Below are 19,533 nucleotides of genomic sequence, written 5' to 3' on the forward strand. Positions count from 1 at the left end.
ATCTTTTACCAAATATATTATATCACGTATGCTATGTAAAATAAAATCCTATTTATAACTTCGTGGGTAAGCTACACTGCCTCATGAACATTGTGATTACTTTATTAGAGTATAATCGACTGCTCTATTAGAGTATCTCGATCTTGTATGCAATTTCTTGAAGGTGGGGGGGCATTTGCCCCAAATGCCCCATCCTGGATCCGCCATTGACATGGTAGGAATTATTATGTAATCCTACCATGTTGGGTTAACATTATCTTGGTGAGGGTATTTTGCTTCAGCCACCAATAAACTTTGATTGTAAATATTCTTACAATACCAGACGTTAAAATGATTTGCAGACATTTCAAATGATACAAAAAGAACTTTAGTTAGCACTTTTTTTGGCACCAGGCTACAGTGTAGTGGAATTCATTGCCATCTAGTATATTTGATGACATTACTAATAATTTGTAATAAGTACTCATCCTGAACTGTTATTGTTACTACAGTAGTCAGGGCCGCCCACAGGGGAGGGGGGGGGGGGGGGGGCAACTGGGGCATTTTGCCCCGGGCCCCAGGAGGCCCCATGAAGGGCCCCCTGAATACCTGATTAAAAGATCGATATACTCTAATAGAGCAGTCAGATCTAAATACTCTAATAGAGCAGTCACAGTATTCTTCAGAGGAGCAGTGTAGCAAGCTTATAGATAAGGAGATATGGTTGGTGCTGGGTAGTTATTGTCATTGCCAGCAGTGACCTTTTTTTTTTTTTTTTCTTTCTTTTTTTTTTTTTTGGTTTTCACCTTACAACTTGGGTGAAGGGCCCCACTTTAACTCTTTGCCCTGGGCCCCTTAATTTCTCTGGGCAGCCCTGACAGTAGTAATAATTTTTATGTGTTGTGTGTAGCTTAGCAGTGTTACTGCATGTGCATGTGTTTGTAATGTTATGAGTACTCCATGCAGTGTGGAAGAATGGCTTTGCCGAGTACTGTGATTTTAAATAATAAATCAACCAATCACTTTATTGTACATGTAACAAAAACAGTGCACATAATAAAAAGTTACAAACTCAAATACATTAACAGCTATAAGTGTATATGTTAAGCAGCTTGGAAATTATGTTCAGTCTATGCACACAGTCAAGAGAATGAGTTCTTCAATGCTTTGATTGAGAATTCATTGTTGCTATCCACTCCAACCAAGCTACAATAAAACACTACGGAGTCAGCCTGCCTCCTCTTAACTGCAGCCAAGTGTGGTATAAGCACTGTGTTACTATCCTGGATCCCTTGTACAACGTGGTCATGCCATACTGGACTAGGATTAGGGTTGGTATAGGAGCCAAAGAGTGTTATCATTCCACTGTTGGTGTGTGTTTCAACTGTAATACCTCCTTCATCGACTGTAAACTCAAACACTTTACTTTGGCCATTAGTAAGGTTTCCACTGTAAGTCAAATTGACTGTAGCTTTCACAGTAGCTGCAACAAGACAGTTGACTTATATAACTACATAATAATGAAGAGATGCACTGCACATAGTACAAAGAATAAATACTTCGCTTCTGTCTTTGTAAATGTCTTCGTTTAGTTACTCAACATGAAATTTCATGCACACTGAAGTAATTCATTTTAAGTATTTTGCTCTATACATTACTTCAGTTGTCTATATCAGGTGAGCTCATAATGGTGGTCGGTGAGGGTGACAATGGTGTTTTCAAACTGAAACAGAAATGTGTAGAGATGAACCATTGGCCTAGTTATGGGCCATTCAGGTCTTTATCCAACACCACCAGACTGTACAGCCACCTAATTTTATAGCCATCCTCATGTTGGCCATAACTCCAGATTGCTTATACAGCTTGCAATGCACTGAGTTTGGAAAGAACAGCCAGTGAAAGCAGATTTTGAAGTGAAATTTGATTATGTATTCATGCAGGTTCAAACTGTTGTGATGGGAGATAAGACAGGCTTTCCTAGAACTCACTTATAGTGTGATGCAATTTCAAATGGACAACTCTAGGTACACATGGCATATCTCTACCAATGTAAAATTGTGTATTGGTAAAATTTGTCATTGTTATCACAACTGTAATAGAGCTCAATAACTTACATTTGCAAGACCCTTGAGTGATCATTGCTTTCACATCATCGATGTTACTAAAGCTGTCAATCCGAAACACTCTCTCTGGTGACCCAGCAATTTGTAATAACTCTGTTTCATTGATATTACTACCAATTCCAAATGCAAACATTTCAATAGACTGGTCCCTAGCTGACTGAGCTGCCCCAGGCACATTTTGTCCATGATTAGACTTTCCATCAGTCAGGACTATGGCTACACGTGGGATGGCTCCATCAGATGCTCGTACTCCATGTTCTTCAGTGAAGCCAGTGTTTGTCATGAGACTTATGGCATCTCCTGTAGCAGTGAAACTGCTGAGATACTCTACAGATTTAATTTTATCTACTATGACATTCTTGTTAAAGGAATGTGTTAGGTCAAATTTGAGACTTGCAATTGTTCCGTAGATAACAAGTCCAACTCTCACGCCATCTTCAGCAATTGTGAAGCCACTAATCAAGTCTGCCACAAAATTCTTTGCTTTTACATATGAAACTTCTCCAATACTACTAGAGCTGTCCAGTACAATGTACAAGTCAATGTCTCTGTAACAACCTGTCCAAATATAAACATCAGATACAAGTAATACACTGGTGAATTGTTACCCCAGATCACATACATTCATTTTACATCACTTAAAATACTTTTTATCAGTGATACTTTCTTACTGTCAATCTGCAGGTGAGTTCACACCACCACTCCTAATATTGGCAAGTATTATCAATGACTTTTAATTGGTCAACAGCATCAGTATACTTACTGCATGGTGGTATCCTCATACTTGAATAGTGGCCGGTCTTGAAAAATGGCCTGGGTAAAAGTTACCTAGACGTTTATTTCACTGAAGTAGCTTCTCACCCAGGCCACTGGGTCTGGGTGAAAGTTGCTCGAAAGAAATAAACACCCAGGCCACTATTCGAGACAATATGGTAATAAGGTCACATTTAAAAACTAAGACATTCAAAATGCAAGGTGTTCTAAGTAAACAAAAACTTAAGTACAATTGGTCTGAAAAGTTTCATATACGTACACCCATTAAATTTATAATTTGCATACAAAATTATAAAGCAGAATATTTGTTGATGTTAAGAACAAAGATGTATTCACAGCACAATGAATTCAGTATGTACATTATACAATAGCTACCTGGATAATTTCTCTCCCATTCCCTGACAGGATTAACAAAGTCTTCAGGATTCTTCTCTGGGTTGTAGTTCCTCTTCCAGTGATCAGCTTGATCATCAATGTTAGATGGTATAGGCTCTTCTATGGTGCACATGTACAACCAGATCGCCAGTCCACAGTACAACGGTGTCCTCAAATCCCTCCACTGCACTACCAACCAGTCAATGCCAAATTCCGACTTTATTAGATCATATTTTTGGAGGAGTTGTGAATAGGTAGTTGTGTCTTTTGTTACCTCAAAGTTCACCTCATCCACTCGCCATAACCCCCCATGATAGCCTGGTCTGAATGTGGTCAAGTAGTTTGCACCATCTTGTGTTTCCACCCAGCAGATTCGTCTGATGTAGCCAAAATCATCATGAAAAATCATCGATTGTCTAATCCGGTCAACAACTGTTTCAACTATTAAGGACCCTCTCTTTTCAGACATCATTGTCATGTCTACTTTCTGTACAGTAGAGCCATAATGGTAGATCACCACATAGGTACCACAAGCAGGTATCACAATTAGAGGAATGACAATCTTAATTACAAATGGATCAGGAAAGTAATACCAAGCATTAATGAACTGTGTCTTCACCAAGTTGATGATGTTAATAGTGTAACAATAGCAACTCCGAACACAATTGGTTACATTGGCCATACACCAGCTAAACAGTTGTTGTGGATAATTGAAGAGGCCTGGGAATGCCCGACAGTATTCCACTGTAGGCATGACAGTAATTATAATAACAAAGTATACAGGGCTACAAAAGCCACTTAGATAGCAAGCAGTAGTCAGTGATATTAGAATCGAAGGTGTGACTTTAGTCAGAAATGAGGTTATGTAGTAGAAGTAACTCCTATTGAAGTAATGCTGACGCCTCATCATCCAGCTTCTTAAAGCCGAGCCAGCAGTAAATGCTCCACACCGTATCTTTTCAGCCTCTGTGTGTACCCAACACACAATTTCCAGCATTGTTATAATTGCAGTAATGGAGATGATATAGACAGGACTGCAGAAACAACTTAAGAAGTAAGCACTACAGGAAGGAATGGCTGATAGGGACACAAAAGACTTGGACTCAACAAACAATGGGATGTCATAACAAGTCTGAACACACTTCTCCCCAACGTAATTGTACGTATCAAACACCACATTACCTGGACTTGTATACAGCCAGCATAGGTCTACTACAATGATGAGGTTGATCAGGATAACACACAATGGACACGTTGTCAGTATCGTCCCAGTGTAGCATTCATATACAAATGTGACAAAAATGAGAGCTGTATAGCACATCACTGCATACAGTCGTAACAAAACCAAAGTCTTTATGTAAGTGCACAATGGTGTAGTGGACATGTAATAAGCAGTACTGAGAGCTACAGATAGAAAGGAGTATCCAGTACACGGTGTACACTCCTTCTCAACTACACCACTGGACGTCCCCAGCTTGCAATTCACCCATCCTAGGTTATGCAAACAGTACTGGTCTTCCAGCTGACACTGCAACTTCTTAAATTGAATCTTCCACTCGTCATTCCTGATCGCAGCCACATTTTCGTTACAGTCAATTTTGCATGATTGATCGATATTGCTGGAGCAGTTATCATTTTCGCGGTTTTTATCAGCGCGATTACACACTTTAGTAGCAACAATCCAGTAGGCATCTGCAGCAGATTCTGTGTAATTCTGCTGTGATTTATCACTGGAATTATTGTGGGATTCTCGACGTTTGCATATGTAAAGTGGAGAATTTGTTTTAATGCAATTCCTCGAAGTAAACAGCTCCTGCAAAATGGTACAAGAAATCCACAGGTAAGGAAGAACGAAGACAATCGAATAAAAGTTTCCAAGCCCTGCAATCAGAACACACGCCAATCCATAGCTCCAATGAAATCGTTTAAACAAAAGTAACACTCCCAAGATCGCAAACGACAAACTCAGCCACATAAACATCACGAACGTCTTTGCTAGGTCTTAGACTAGCTACATGGTAATCCACTTTTTTTTTTTTACAGGACTACTACTATGACTAGGCATGAACTAGGAATTACGTCAAAAATGAGGGAAATGACCTGGGAACGACTCAAATCATATATACGCAGGCTAAGGGAAAACCCGAGACTTTATTATCCTGCGACAATTGCGGTGCATGTTCATTAGCCAATTAACCTTAGCCGTGCCGTCACATGTTTAGCAGTTGTGTAGCACCTGCAAAGTCCTATGTACAGCAAGGTCCAGGAAAGAACTTCAGGGCCAGCAGATTGCATGAACCCAATAAAAGAAAGAAGAAAAAATTGTACTGTGTGTATTGCATGTAGCTAGCTACGTATCAGTATTATTAGCAAATCTCCTTTTGATAAAAATTGCACGATAATATATGGCTTCACAATTCTTCAATTAGTCTTGAATTATGTTGTGGAGTATTCTGAGATGTTTTGCTGGTTATCTGCTTCTCCTGAATCTTTAACTCCATGCCTCTGTGTTCCTTCAGCTCCTTCACAAGTCCCTCTGTCAATAAACAACTTGATGAAGTACAAGTTACCAGAACATTTTACAATAACACACATACATGGTTTATGGGTTCTGTTGTCACTATCAGTCAGCTAAAATTATATTTAAAATATTCATGGAATTCATACATGAAGTTTAAGACTCTGTCATGTTCGTCACATATGCATGTAGAAACTAGAAAGTCATGCACAATGCCACTCATTGTAGCACAATACTTTATTGAATAATTCAGGAGAGAGCATATATATTATACATACATGAGGTGTTACTATTCACTGGACTAGACTGTTTTGGTTTTGGTAGTGAAATCCTTAGAAGATACGTAGTTTGGTTTCTGCTACTCGTACTCAGAATTTATTCCATTGTCACTCCTGTAATGCAGTCCAGTGAATAGTAATACCCACATACACATCATTATTACATCATTAAAATGTTCTAGAAATGTCTACTTGTAATGGGATAAAGAAACCTTTCAAAATTTTAGGCCACACACTCTAACATGACCCAGCACATAAAGGTGGTAATAAGGTATATACCCTAATAAGGTACATACCCTCTGCTGCTATAAAATGCTGACAGACCTTCAACAGCTGTTATACAATTATAGAAAATGAGCTAGCAATGTGGTTTATTGCATACTCTTATGTACTACTAAAATCTGTCAGTGACTTTGTGGCAGTATCATTAAATACAGTAGTACTTAATAAGTAGGGATAGGTAAGAAATCATATGGCTATGTAATTTTTTACACTCAAATTTTACCCAAAAAAAAACCACCAGGAATGCATTAGTACTGCTGTAATGATGCTATACTTCGGTTAAACAAAGCGAAAATCGATGTATAGTGATTTTTTTTTTTTAATTGAAATTCACCTGCATTTCGTCTGCCTGCCGTAAGACCCGGTAGTGCTAGGTGTACGGCTCCAGAAATTTCAGACAGCTAATTTAATGATGGTGGATTCATGAATCTGTTGTTTTGATTATGTTTTGTCCACTGCACCATGCTGTTCAGGCTACTTGCTAAAATGAGACACATTTTAATCCCTAATCTTGGTTAATTTGATAGTCTCATTTCAAGATATAAGCCAAAAGCAGGTGTCTTATGTTAGCAAGTAGCCATCTAATCTTGTTTCCTTACTTTTTGTATCATGTGTATCATATCAATCCCTACTTCCTTTTAAAATTTTTAAATTTTGGTATACAAGGGAACAGTTCGCTGAAAAATCTATGTACGTAACAGGAAATGATGCTTAACATGATCAAAACTATGCAGTTTAACATGATATAGATGGTACTGTATGTTAATATACATGTTAGAATAAGATGCATACAAAGCAACAGCCTGTCAAACAAATATCTGGCACGATCTTTATACGAAACAAGTGCTACACAATCAAAAACTTTACTGTGCGACTAGTACGTACACACATTGTAGGATAGGAGGTTTCCTATAAAACTGTATCAGTACAGAAAATGACCCCATCCACTCCCCCAATATGTTTGTACTGGTTATATATAGTATGTACAAGTTGAGCTAGATCCTGAAAAACAGCAAAAAATCAGAAGTGGATTTTTTTCTCAAGAGAGTAAACAATTCAGCCAACCAGATAATTAATGGTTACAGCAAAGGAGTCAACAGCAGACATACATTTTGGCTCCATTACAAGTTCGGGAAAGGGCCATAATGGACATTGTACTTGTGTGGCTTCCCCATAGGATATGTATTGTGAGAATTTTGATTGGCTGTACGTAAATATTATGTCAAACATTTGAACAAAAAGATTTTGAAATCTTCTTAGCGGGTCAAACAGTACTACAAATGAGCCAAATTTCAAGATCGTGTGTAATTACATCCATGAGTTATTAAATGTTTTTGAGGATCCAGCTCAATGTGTACATACATACTGTAGTAGTGGTCAAATTGGTTACCGATATTTGAACTGACACATAAATTTATGACAAATTGTTGTGAAATAATTTTATTTCAGCGTCTTCTAGGCTATCACCCAGCCATATATATATATATCTCTTACTCTGCCTTTGTAAAGATGAGGCAGCCCTTGATCTGCAAAGCACTATTTCACCATTGTACCACATGGTCATAGACAAACAGACTTGTGGTTAACAGTGATACATACCATGTTCTATTTCAATGACCTTCTGTAGTGGTAGTAGGTCACTATAGTGTTCCTTACTCCATACTAACAAGAAGAACACCTTCCTCTCTACCTCACGTAACATCTTTGTGGAGGTGACTCCTTTGGTACCACTCTTCTTGGAACCTGTAATATGTGATTGATCAATACTACAATAATTACAACCACAAAATGCTACACAGAAGCTCAAAAAGTTGGCATTTTAACACATACAGGGGTAATGTCACTTTGCCATTACAAATATACTGTATAAATCCTGGAGACTCCATGGCACATCATTTTAACATGACAATTGTAATTGGTACGCATACTACTGCATATACAGACAAACTCTGCCAATCAATAGAAAAGGACTTTATACAGTGCTCCCGATAAGAATTCTAAAGTGCCAGGATAAAATGTCCTGACAAATCCAAACTTGTCCAGACATATTATACTTTCCATGGACACAAGTGACCTATAACACTGCCTGTAGTATAGGAATTTTCTGGTGTAAGGCACTCTGGCTGTAGGCATTCCCTGTGTTGTGCTGAGGATATAGACACTATTACAAGTGATTTTGTGAGATTTCTGTACAGCAGAGGGGTACATTAGTGGTCACTCTCTTGAGTGGCTTGAATGTTTAATCTCCTAGCAACCAAAAAGTAAACAGTAAACCAAATATGCACACCCTGGGCTTTTTGGGCTCCATTATGTCCTGCCAAATACAATTATGGTCAGACATTAGCTAATTTGTCCAGAAATTGTCCAGTGTACGACATTATCTGGAGCACTGTTTATAATACTGTATGTAAGGACAAAGACTTTGGTCCCAACTATAACTCCACACAATTTTATCCCTTAAGGAGATAGGTAAACAGGAGCCAAAGTCCCAAAGTGTCTCATATTGTTTCACTGTTCAGCACAATAGTATACCACAGTACACATAGCTTATTCACCTTTGGCCTTTGTGCAGCTACTCTGGATCATGTGATGCAGGTCTGATAGAACATGTGATACAAGACACTGTGATCTACCGATAAGATCATGTGATCCATTAGTGATGATGCATGACACGTCCAACATCACAGCATAGGCAAATTCTAGTGAAGTAGCAGTGTCTTTGTGCTATAATGAAATGACAATATCACACAACCTATGTTATGCACACATATGGTACCGCCCAAGCACTATGAGCCTTATCCACAATGCCGTTTTATGACATCATGATAATAAAGATGGCAGCGATAGTTGGGGGACTGTTATACAGGCGCCTATGGAGATAAATTTTTGATCGTTCACATTTCCGCTAGACATGGAGATATCGACCATTAACCGACAGGTATGGTTATGGAGTAACAAAAGTTATTGTAAACGTAGAAAAAAATATCAAACGTGACAAAACTTGTTTATCATAATGTCTTATATAAAACTTGACTGTACCTGTTGTTTAGAACTCGATATCTTCTTTTCTGGCTGAAATATGAGCAATTTAAAAAATTTCTCCATAGGCGCCTGTATAACAGTCCTCCAACTATCACGGCCATCTTTATTCTCATGATGTCATAAAACATCATTATGGATAAGGCTCATATGACTCACTAGCAAAATGGCTGCCATGTCCTTTAAAAATTAATGAGTTTTTTTAATCGTGTACACTTGCAAGAAACAATGTTGCACTTGGGTTGTACCATATATAGATGAAATTATAAATAACAGGTTTAACATGTCAATACTACATATCTATAGTCTTGATAAAATGCATTTAAATACCAGAAATCACTGTTTTAGTCCTGTATGGTAATATGTATCACACATCATGCTCACTTGTTGAGAGTTAGTGATGGAATCCTTGATGGCTGAGTTACAATCATGGAATACTGCATTGTGGGATAATACACTAGACAAGTTTAATAGTCCCTATAACAAGGAGAACATGAGATGTCCATACCATATGATAACACTAGGGATGGATGAACAAATACTCCAAAAGAACACACACACATGATACAAACACATATACACTGATGCCTGGGCAATTATTTCTTGCAATCCACTCATGAACCAGCTGAATAATCTTATAGCAGATACTGTTGACATACTTTTGACAAGTCACTGGTTTCATTAGTTGAGTAAGCCTTGTTCTACAAATTACTGTATAGCCTAAATATTTTGAGGGATATATAAATATTTCGAGGTTGAGCAATGTTGCTAAAAATATAATTATCACTGATTTGCAAATATTCCCAAAATGTATTAGACTATATGGAAATCTATTTTTGCTGGTAACCCCCAAACTGCAAAATCAGCAAAAATCTCCCCCCTTGAAATACGTATTTAGGCTATGCGGTAAACTATTGTAATCTCGTCCTACCCCTTGTATTAAGGTGGTGCCCCCTGACCTTTATTTAGGACCTTGCGTTTTTTGAGCCCCGCTTTAATATGGATAAATACGGTACATATGTATACATAGCATTTATAAAATATTAGCTGACTTGTTACCACACACGTACAAAGGTATAATATACACACATGCACGCACGCACGCACGCATGCACGCACGCACACACACACATCTCATGAGTACATTGTGACTCACCTCAACTGCTTGTTGGATTAGTTCTGTGTGAGATCCATTAAATAGTCGTATTATGTATGCATAAGAATATCTGTACATCTGATGGTCAAGGATAACCACTAAACATTAATATTTCAAAGATGAACTTATGAATTTGTTTGACAGTCTTATGAGTATCACTGTTCACCATGCAAGACTTTGTAAACATCCATTATGGACAGTGAACTAAAGTCTAAGTGCTCATGTAAATGTGTTTCTTTTCATTTCCAAGTAGATGTACGTTTTAGGTACACATATACAAATATGTTTGGATAAACTCACATGGCCACCATACTGGGATATTCTTATTGAATAGACGGTCACTAAGTGAGGTTTACTAATTCAACATAGAGTAAGTAATTCCGTTATCCCACTCCCGGTATATAATCAAGACCGGCCTTTATTTGAATACAGTTTTATACTAGGAAATACGAACACATACTGTACCATTGTGCCATATTCCATTAAACTTGTTGCCACAAAGGATACAAAACATTTACAACATTGTACTTCAGGAGGGAAGATGGTTGAACCTATGTATGTATGTAAACAATGAAAACATTACAGAATAAGCAATTTAATAAATTAACACACAAGACGGTAAGCATGACACCTACTCAGTGATAAGATAAACAGAAATAAATAAATATAACCACATCTGATGTTTAAACTATTTATTTAGAAGCCACAAAAAAATTCTAATATTGAAGATAATATACGTACTTAACAAGTGCACAAATTTTTTTGGAATTTTCAACTAGAGTAGGGACCATAGTACATCAATAAAATGTACTGAAATAGTGCACGATATTAAATCACAGTAAAACAATAAGAAGTGTTATGTCCCTACTGTGCTCATCCTTGTGGTATCTTGAGCACAGTAGGGATATAAATAACACTTCTTCTTGTTTTACTGTGATTTAATATCGTGCACTTGTTTCAGTACTTTTTATTGATGTGCTATGGTCCCTGATAACTCAATTTGTTTGTACTTGTTTGCTAACTTTTTGTCGTAAAATAAATTATTATAACTGCTGAACCCACACATACCACATCAAACGAAAGAAATGGCACCGTGTGCCCCAGCTACTAATTACTGTCTGAAAAGTAAAGTATCTATTACGCTTCATTGTCAGCTATGGTCAACCGCTATACAGCATTGCGAATCTAGAACTGTTTGAAAAGCACCTCTGCAATCAAAGTAGCCACTATGAAAAATATGGACGATTTCCGTTACAAAGAGAAGCCATCACATGCTATCATCAAATCAACATGCACCTTTCGCTGTCAGCAAAGATGAATGGGACACAAAGGAGAACCCTGGTAAGTCCATGAAGAATGCATTGTACGTACTGTGGTATGCCAAAAGGCACGTGTCCAACTGAAGCTATGTCGAACAGTGAAAAAGCCAAGCCCATAGCTTTAGCTGTTATCGAGTTATGCTTGTCTGAAGGCATCAGTCAGACAGTCAGTAGAAAATTCTGTGTAATAATTGTTTTTTAAATTCCATAGCAATTTGTTGAAAATGTTTCAGGTTGATCTGAAAGCTCGTTTGGGCTTAGTTTTACCTCACCAATACTGCCTCATAATTCTCAGGAAAAGTGAGGTTGGTTTTTGGATCGTGCCCACACCTTTGTGGTCCCTACTATACAGTACTATTGTACTGTATGATAAGTGAGTCCTCATCTTCATCACCATTTCAAATGTGTTGTGTATTTTATACCTATGTTTGGTGCTTCTCTCATGTGAGCTGTGATAGTATAGTGGTAAGTACTTTGCATTGTGGCTGCAAAAACCCAGGTTCGAATCCTGGTCACAGCACATTTTTTTCGTTTTCATTTTTTCTCCCCAAAATTCAAAATACAGTGTATATGTAGCGTACATGAATTCAAGACAAAAAAATAACAAAGGTCTCACACAAGAAAAGAAAACAAGTGAAGTTACATTTCAAATGTACATGTGTACATGACAACGTCTGTATCAAATCATACAGCATGTAAGTACCGACACACAGCTTAACACAACACAGTGAGACCTCTTTAGATAACTTAACAGAGAAAAATACCCTTCACAGGATGGAAAACTCTAGCTCATATGTGCATCTACATGTAAATGAGGACAACCTATGTCACAGTAAAAATTTACCAACTCTTTTTGGTCCATATGCAAAGAATCTGATATACATACTGTATACACTAACAACACACACCTTTAGCAAAGTGTTCAGAGCTGGCAGGTTGGCAGGTATTGCTGGGTAAGGGTAGATGGGGGCTAAAAGATCATCAGAAGCTGATACTTCTACAACACGACTATGTTGATGCTGTAAGAAAAGGCATATACTGGTAGATTCAACATAAGTAGTTAAATGTATGCATACTACTCTACAGTACATACAGTATATGCATGAGTTAGAAACATTAAGCATACACATACGGTTTGTAGCACTGGTGTAAATATTTGCACTACACAATCAACTATTGGAGCATGAATTCATCATCAGCTGGTATTCAATACACTACTAATACTACTGTACTACTAATACTACTGTACTACTAATACTACTGTACTACTACCATACACATAGAAAGGTGTACTTGGTGACACCCATGTACCCAGAAACACTGGAATACTCAAGTACTGGAAGTTAGCAAGTACCTTCCAGGAGGTTTCACAAGTAAAGACAATAGCATCCCACCTGAACTTTACCTACTGTATCATGCAAGAAATGGATAGTTTTCATTTGCTTCCTCAGCTATCCATTTAAGAGAACACTGAACCAGGCTGGGGTTCTAATACACATGCATACACACACACATCTCCACCATACGCATGCACACACAGAAATGTCACAAATACACTACCGCACATTCATATGTACAGTACAAACTGTACTACACGTGTATGTATGTGTATAAGGATATGAGCACAAGCAGATAGAGATGACCTCACCTTCCACCATGGAGTGTAAGTGTCCAGTAGATGACCAATCCTTCCATCACCTAACATCTTATGAAATTCTTCCTTCTCAGTATCAGTTAACTGTTGCCATACCAACTCACTGTCTACATCTTGTATATGTAATGTACACACAAAAATTGATATGAATAATGAACAGTATAAATAATATATGTACGTAAATAACAGAGAAACTAAAACGATGCCTTTTCTTTTCATACCATAATACGCTCTACAGTTGTACTTGTATACTGTAATTGGATGTGGCATGTAAATTATCAAGTGAAGAGATTATCATGTGTAGATGGGATACAAGTATTTTTGGGGCATTGTCATTTGTCTTCCACACAGGCCATGCCATTTCTATACACACATACCACAGTAACTACACACTTCAAATTGAATTATTTTCAGCATCTATGCTGGAATTATTATCAATACAGTAATTAAGTAATTACCCAGGTCCAATCCATGTAGTCTCTCCTCAAGGTTCTCTGTAGTGTTGTCATCACAAGAATTGTCTGCAAAGAGAATGTATTATTATAAGACAAGTATTTCCTTCACAGGTCAAGCTAATACAGAACTACGATCTTGAGGAATGTGTGGACTTTGCTATAGATAACAGTTAGTGCTTACTAGCTATACACGTACTATGTACATATCATAATACAGTACATCCTTGAACACTATATCATTCTTATATTAAGTGTTCACATAAGTAAACCTGCTATAGTTTTAAATTCAGAGCTAGTTACATTAGAGCACATATCTACTCTAATAGAACACACGTCAATGACAAAGTACTCTAACTGAACACTCATTTTTAACTTGAAAATTGAATTGCCCCTAACAACAGAGTGAACACAGTAAGCATCCACCATGTAACACATACAATATACTAATGGTCACTAATGGTCTCACAAAATACTTGAGTTTCAGTGGAGACAACAAGATGGCAGTTAATGCTAACTATGTAAGATCTAGAGTGCACATTGTGTTTCCTACAGTTACATTTTCACTAGTTGTAAATCAATTTACTGAAATAAATAATTTTCCTACTGTAGCAGCCACAGTTTGCACTTCTTAACTTGCGCTGCCGAGGGGGAAATTTTCTCAAGTAATTAGAAAGAGCCAACATCAGTTTCTATGCCATTTAGAGCCCCTCAGATGATGTGGGGTTACAATTAACTACCTCGGCATGTGGTCTTGGTAATTAGGAGTAGCCTTGTCCACATATCCCTCAGGTTTCTAGTTAGCATAGAAACATTGTCAGTTCATTCTAACTACCGTATTGTTTCAAATAGCGGCCTGTCTTGAATAAATGGCCTGGGTAAAAAGTTGCCACACATTTATTTCACTAAAGTAGCTTTTCACCCAGGCCACTGGGTCTTGTTAGAAAGAAATAAAAAAAAAAAAATGTGGATTACCATGTAGCTAGTCTAAGACCTAGCAAAGACGTTCGTGATGTTTATGTGGCTGAGTTTGTCGTTTGCGATCTTGGGAGTGTTACTTTTGTTTAAACGATTTCATTGGAGCTATGGATTGGCGTGTGTTCTGATTGCAGGGCTTGGAAACTTTTATTCGATTGTCTTCGTTCTTCCTTACCTGTGGATTTCTTGTACCATTTTGCAGGAGCTGTTTACTTCGAGGAATTGCATTAAAACAAATTCTCCACTTTACATATGCAAACGTCGAGAATCCCACAATAATTCCAGTGATAAATCACAGCAGAATTACACAGAATCTGCTGCAGATGCCTACTGGATTGTTGCTACTAAAGTGTGTAATCGCGCTGATAAAAACCGCGAAAATGATAACTGCTCCAGCAATATCGATCAATCATGCAAAATTGACTGTAACGAAAATGTGGCTGCGATCAGGAATGACGAGTGGAAGATTCAATTTAAGAAGTTGCAGTGTCAGCTGGAAGACCAGTACTGTTTGCATAACCTAGGATGGGTGAATTGCAAGCTGGGGACGTCCAGTGGTGTAGTTGAGAAGGAGTGTACACCGTGTACTGGATACTCCTTTCTATCTGTAGCTCTCAGTACTGCTTATTACATGTCCACTACACCATTGTGCACTTACATAAAGACTTTGGTTTTGTTACGACTGTATGCAGTGATGTGCTATACAGCTCTCATTTTTGTCACATTTGTATATGAATGCTACACTGGGACGATACTGACAACGTGTCCATTGTGTGTTATCCTGATCAACCTCATCATTGTAGTAGACCTATGCTGGCTGTATACAAGTCCAGGTAATGTGGTGTTTGATACGTACAATTACGTTGGGGAGAAGTGTGTTCAGACTTGTTATGACATCCCATTGTTTGTTGAGTCCAAGTCTTTTGTGTCCCTATCAGCCATTCCTTCCTGTAGTGCTTACTTCTTAAGTTGTTTCTGCAGTCCTGTCTATATCATCTCCATTACTGCAATTATAACAATGCTGGAAATTGTGTGTTGGGTACACACAGAGGCTGAAAAGATACGGTGTGGAGCATTTACTGCTGGCTCGGCTTTAAGAAGCTGGATGATGAGGCGTCAGCATTACTTCAATAGGAGTTACTTCTACTACATAACCTCATTTCTGACTAAAGTCACACCTTCGATTCTAATATCACTGACTACTGCTTGCTATCTAAGTGGCTTTTGTAGCCCTGTATACTTTGTTATTATAATTACTGTCATGCCTACAGTGGAATACTGTCGGGCATTCCCAGGCCTCTTCAATTATCCACAACAACTGTTTAGCTGGTGTATGGCCAATGTAACCAATTGTGTTCGGAGTTGCTATTGTTACACTATTAACATCATCAACTTGGTGAAGACACAGTTCATTAATGCTTGGTATTACTTTCCTGATCCATTTGTAATTAAGATTGTCATTCCTCTAATTGTGATACCTGCTTGTGGTACCTATGTGGTGATCTACCATTATGGCTCTACTGTACAGAAAGTAGACATGACAATGATGTCTGAAAAGAGAGGGTCCTTAATAGTTGAAACAGTTGTTGACCGGATTAGACAATCGATGATTTTTCATGATGATTTTGGCTACATCAGACGAATCTGCTGGGTGGAAACACAAGATGGTGCAAACTACTTGACCACATTCAGACCAGGCTATCATGGGGGGTTATGGCGAGTGGATGAGGTGAACTTTGAGGTAACAAAAGACACAACTACCTATTCACAACTCCTCCAAAAATATGATCTAATAAAGTCGGAATTTGGCATTGACTGGTTGGTAGTGCAGTGGAGGGATTTGAGGACACCGTTGTACTGTGGACTGGCGATCTGGTTGTACATGTGCACCATAGAAGAGCCTATACCATCTAACATTGATGATCAAGCTGATCACTGGAAGAGGAACTACAACCCAGAGAAGAATCCTGAAGACTTTGTTAATCCTGTCAGGGAATGGGAGAGAAATTATCCAGGTAGCTATTGTATAATGTACATACTGAATTCATTGTGCTGTGAATACATCTTTGTTCTTAACATCAACAAATATTCTGCTTTATAATTTTGTATGCAAATTATAAATTTAATGGGTGTACGTATATGAAACTTTTCAGACCAATTGTACTTAAGTTTTTGTTTACTTAGAACACCTTGCATTTTGAATGTCTTAGTTTTTAAATGTGACCTTATTACCATATTGTCTCGAATAGTGGCCTGGGTGTTTATTTCTTTCGAGCAACTTTCACCCAGACCCAGTGGCCTGGGTGAGAAGCTACTTCAGTGAAATAAACGTCTAGGTAACTTTTACCCAGGCCATTTTTCAAGACCGGCCACTATTCAAGTATGAGGATACCACCATGCAGTAAGTATACTGATGCTGTTGACCAATTAAAAGTCATTGATAATACTTGCCAATATTAGGAGTGGTGGTGTGAACTCACCTGCAGATTGACAGTAAGAAAGTATCACTGATAAAAAGTATTTTAAGTGATGTAAAATGAATGTATGTGATCTGGGGTAACAATTCACCAGTGTATTACTTGTATCTGATGTTTATATTTGGACAGGTTGTTACAGAGACATTGACTTGTACATTGTACTGGACAGCTCTAGTAGTATTGGAGAAGTTTCATATGTAAAAGCAAAGAATTTTGTGGCAGACTTGATTAGTGGCTTCACAATTGCTGAAGATGGCGTGAGAGTTGGACTTGTTATCTACGGAACAATTGCAAGTCTCAAATTTGACCTAACACATTCCTTTAACAAGAATGTCATAGTAGATAAAATTAAATCTGTAGAGTATCTCAGCAGTTTCACTGCTACAGGAGATGCCATAAGTCTCATGACAAACACTGGCTTCACTGAAGAACATGGAGTACGAGCATCTGATGGAGCCATCCCACGTGTAGCCATAGTCCTGACTGATGGAAAGTCTAATCATGGACAAAATGTGCCTGGGGCAGCTCAGTCAGCTAGGGACCAGTCTATTGAAATGTTTGCATTTGGAATTGGTAGTAATATCAATGAAACAGAGTTATTACAAATTGCTGGGTCACCAGAGAGAGTGTTTCGGATTGACAGCTTTAGTAACATCGATGATGTGAAAGCAATGATCACTCAAGGGTCTTGCAAATGTAAGTTATTGAGCTCTATTACAGTTGTGATAACAATGACAAATTTTACCAATACACAATTTTACATTGGTAGAGATATGCCATGTGTACCTAGAGTTGTCCATTTGAAATTGCATCACACTATAAGTGAGTTCTAGGAAAGCCTGTCTTATCTCCCATCACAACAGTTTGAACCTGCATGAATACATAATCAAATTTCACTTCAAAATCTGCTTTCACTGGCTGTTCTTTCCAAACTCAGTGCATTGCAAGCTGTATAAGCAATCTGGAGTTATGGCCAACATGAGGATGGCTATAAAATTAGGTGGCTGTACAGTCTGGTGGTGTTGGATAAAGACCTGAATGGCCCATAACTAGGCCAATGGTTCATCTCTACACATTTCTGTTTCAGTTTGAAAACACCATTGTCACCCTCACCGACCACCATTATGAGCTCACCTGATATAGACAACTGAAGTAATGTATAGAGCAAAATACTTAAAATGAATTACTTCAGTGTGCATGAAATTTCATGTTGAGTAACTAAACGAAGACATTTACAAAGACAGAAGCGAAGTATTTATTCTTTGTACTATGTGCAGTGCATCTCTTCATTATTATGTAGTTATATAAGTCAACTGTCTTGTTGCAGCTACTGTGAAAGCTACAGTCAATTTGACTTACAGTGGAAACCTTACTAATGGCCAAAGTAAAGTGTTTGAGTTTACAGTCGATGAAGGAGGTATTACAGTTGAAACACACACCAACAGTGGAATGATAACACTCTTTGGCTCCTATACCAACCCTAATCCTAGTCCAGTATGGCATGACCACGTTGTACAAGGGATCCAGGATAGTAACACAGTGCTTATACCACACTTGGCTGCAGTTAAGAGGAGGCAGGCTGACTCCGTAGTGTTTTATTGTAGCTTGGTTGGAGTGGATAGCAACAATGAATTCTCAATCAAAGCATTGAAGAACTCATTCTCTTGACTGTGTGCATAGACTGAACATAATTTCCAAGCTGCTTAACATATACACTTATAGCTGTTAATGTATTTGAGTTTGTAACTTTTTATTATGTGCACTGTTTTTGTTACATGTACAATAAAGTGATTGGTTGATTTATTATTTAAAATCACAGTACTCGGCAAAGCCATTCTTCCACACTGCATGGAGTACTCATAACATTACAAACACATGCACATGCAGTAACACTGCTAAGCTACACACAACACATAAAAATTATTACTACTGTCAGGGCTGCCCAGAGAAATTAAGGGGCCCAGGGCAAAGAGTTAAAGTGGGGCCCTTCACCCAAGTTGTAAGGTGAAAACCAAAAAAAAAAAAAAGAAAGAAAAAAAAAAAAAAAAAGGTCACTGCTGGCAATGACAATAACTACCCAGCACCAACCATATCTCCTTATCTATAAGCTTGCTACACTGCTCCTCTGA

General features: G+C 37.9%; 3 protein-coding genes and 1 non-coding gene across 4 annotated transcripts; 2 read left to right on the forward strand and 2 right to left on the reverse strand.

Annotated features, from left to right (window-relative positions):
- Positions 1–976: 976 nt before the first annotated feature.
- LOC136269404 (uncharacterized) lies at positions 977–4,140 on the reverse strand. Its single transcript, XM_066064961.1, has 3 exons — positions 3,252–4,140; positions 2,094–2,660; positions 977–1,462 (listed from the first exon to the last, which is right to left on the reverse strand). Exons 1-3 carry the CDS (start codon positions 4,003–4,005, stop codon positions 1,122–1,124), a joined length of 1,662 nt encoding a protein of 553 aa, XP_065921033.1. The 5' UTR covers positions 4,006–4,140; the 3' UTR covers positions 977–1,121.
- A 48-nt stretch (positions 4,141–4,188) lies between these two features.
- On the reverse strand, positions 4,189–15,122 carry LOC136247565 (zinc finger HIT domain-containing protein 2-like). Its single transcript, XM_066039328.1, has 11 exons — positions 15,103–15,122; positions 14,222–14,343; positions 13,956–14,018; positions 13,492–13,610; positions 12,752–12,862; positions 11,032–11,075; positions 10,525–10,594; positions 9,753–9,845; positions 8,885–9,053; positions 7,929–8,072; positions 4,189–5,787 (listed from the first exon to the last, which is right to left on the reverse strand). The coding sequence occupies exons 1-11, from the start codon at positions 15,120–15,122 to the stop codon at positions 5,663–5,665; spliced, it is 1,080 nt and encodes a 359-aa protein (XP_065895400.1). The 3' UTR covers positions 4,189–5,662.
- On the forward strand, positions 12,292–12,363 carry Trnah-gug (transfer RNA histidin (anticodon GUG)). The gene has a single exon. It is a non-coding gene; the product is annotated as a tRNA-His (tRNA).
- Positions 15,123–16,053: 931 nt separating the features above from the next.
- LOC136236153 (uncharacterized) lies at positions 16,054–19,217 on the forward strand. Its single transcript, XM_066026262.1, has 3 exons — positions 16,054–16,942; positions 17,534–18,100; positions 18,732–19,217. The coding sequence occupies exons 1-3, from the start codon at positions 16,189–16,191 to the stop codon at positions 19,070–19,072; spliced, it is 1,662 nt and encodes a 553-aa protein (XP_065882334.1). The 5' UTR covers positions 16,054–16,188; the 3' UTR covers positions 19,073–19,217.
- The last annotated feature ends 316 nt before the right edge of the window (positions 19,218–19,533 follow it).

This window comes from Dysidea avara, chromosome 1 (genome assembly GCF_963678975.1).
Source record: "Dysidea avara chromosome 1, odDysAvar1.4, whole genome shotgun sequence".
Classification (NCBI taxonomy): Eukaryota; Metazoa; Porifera; class Demospongiae; order Dictyoceratida; family Dysideidae; genus Dysidea; species Dysidea avara.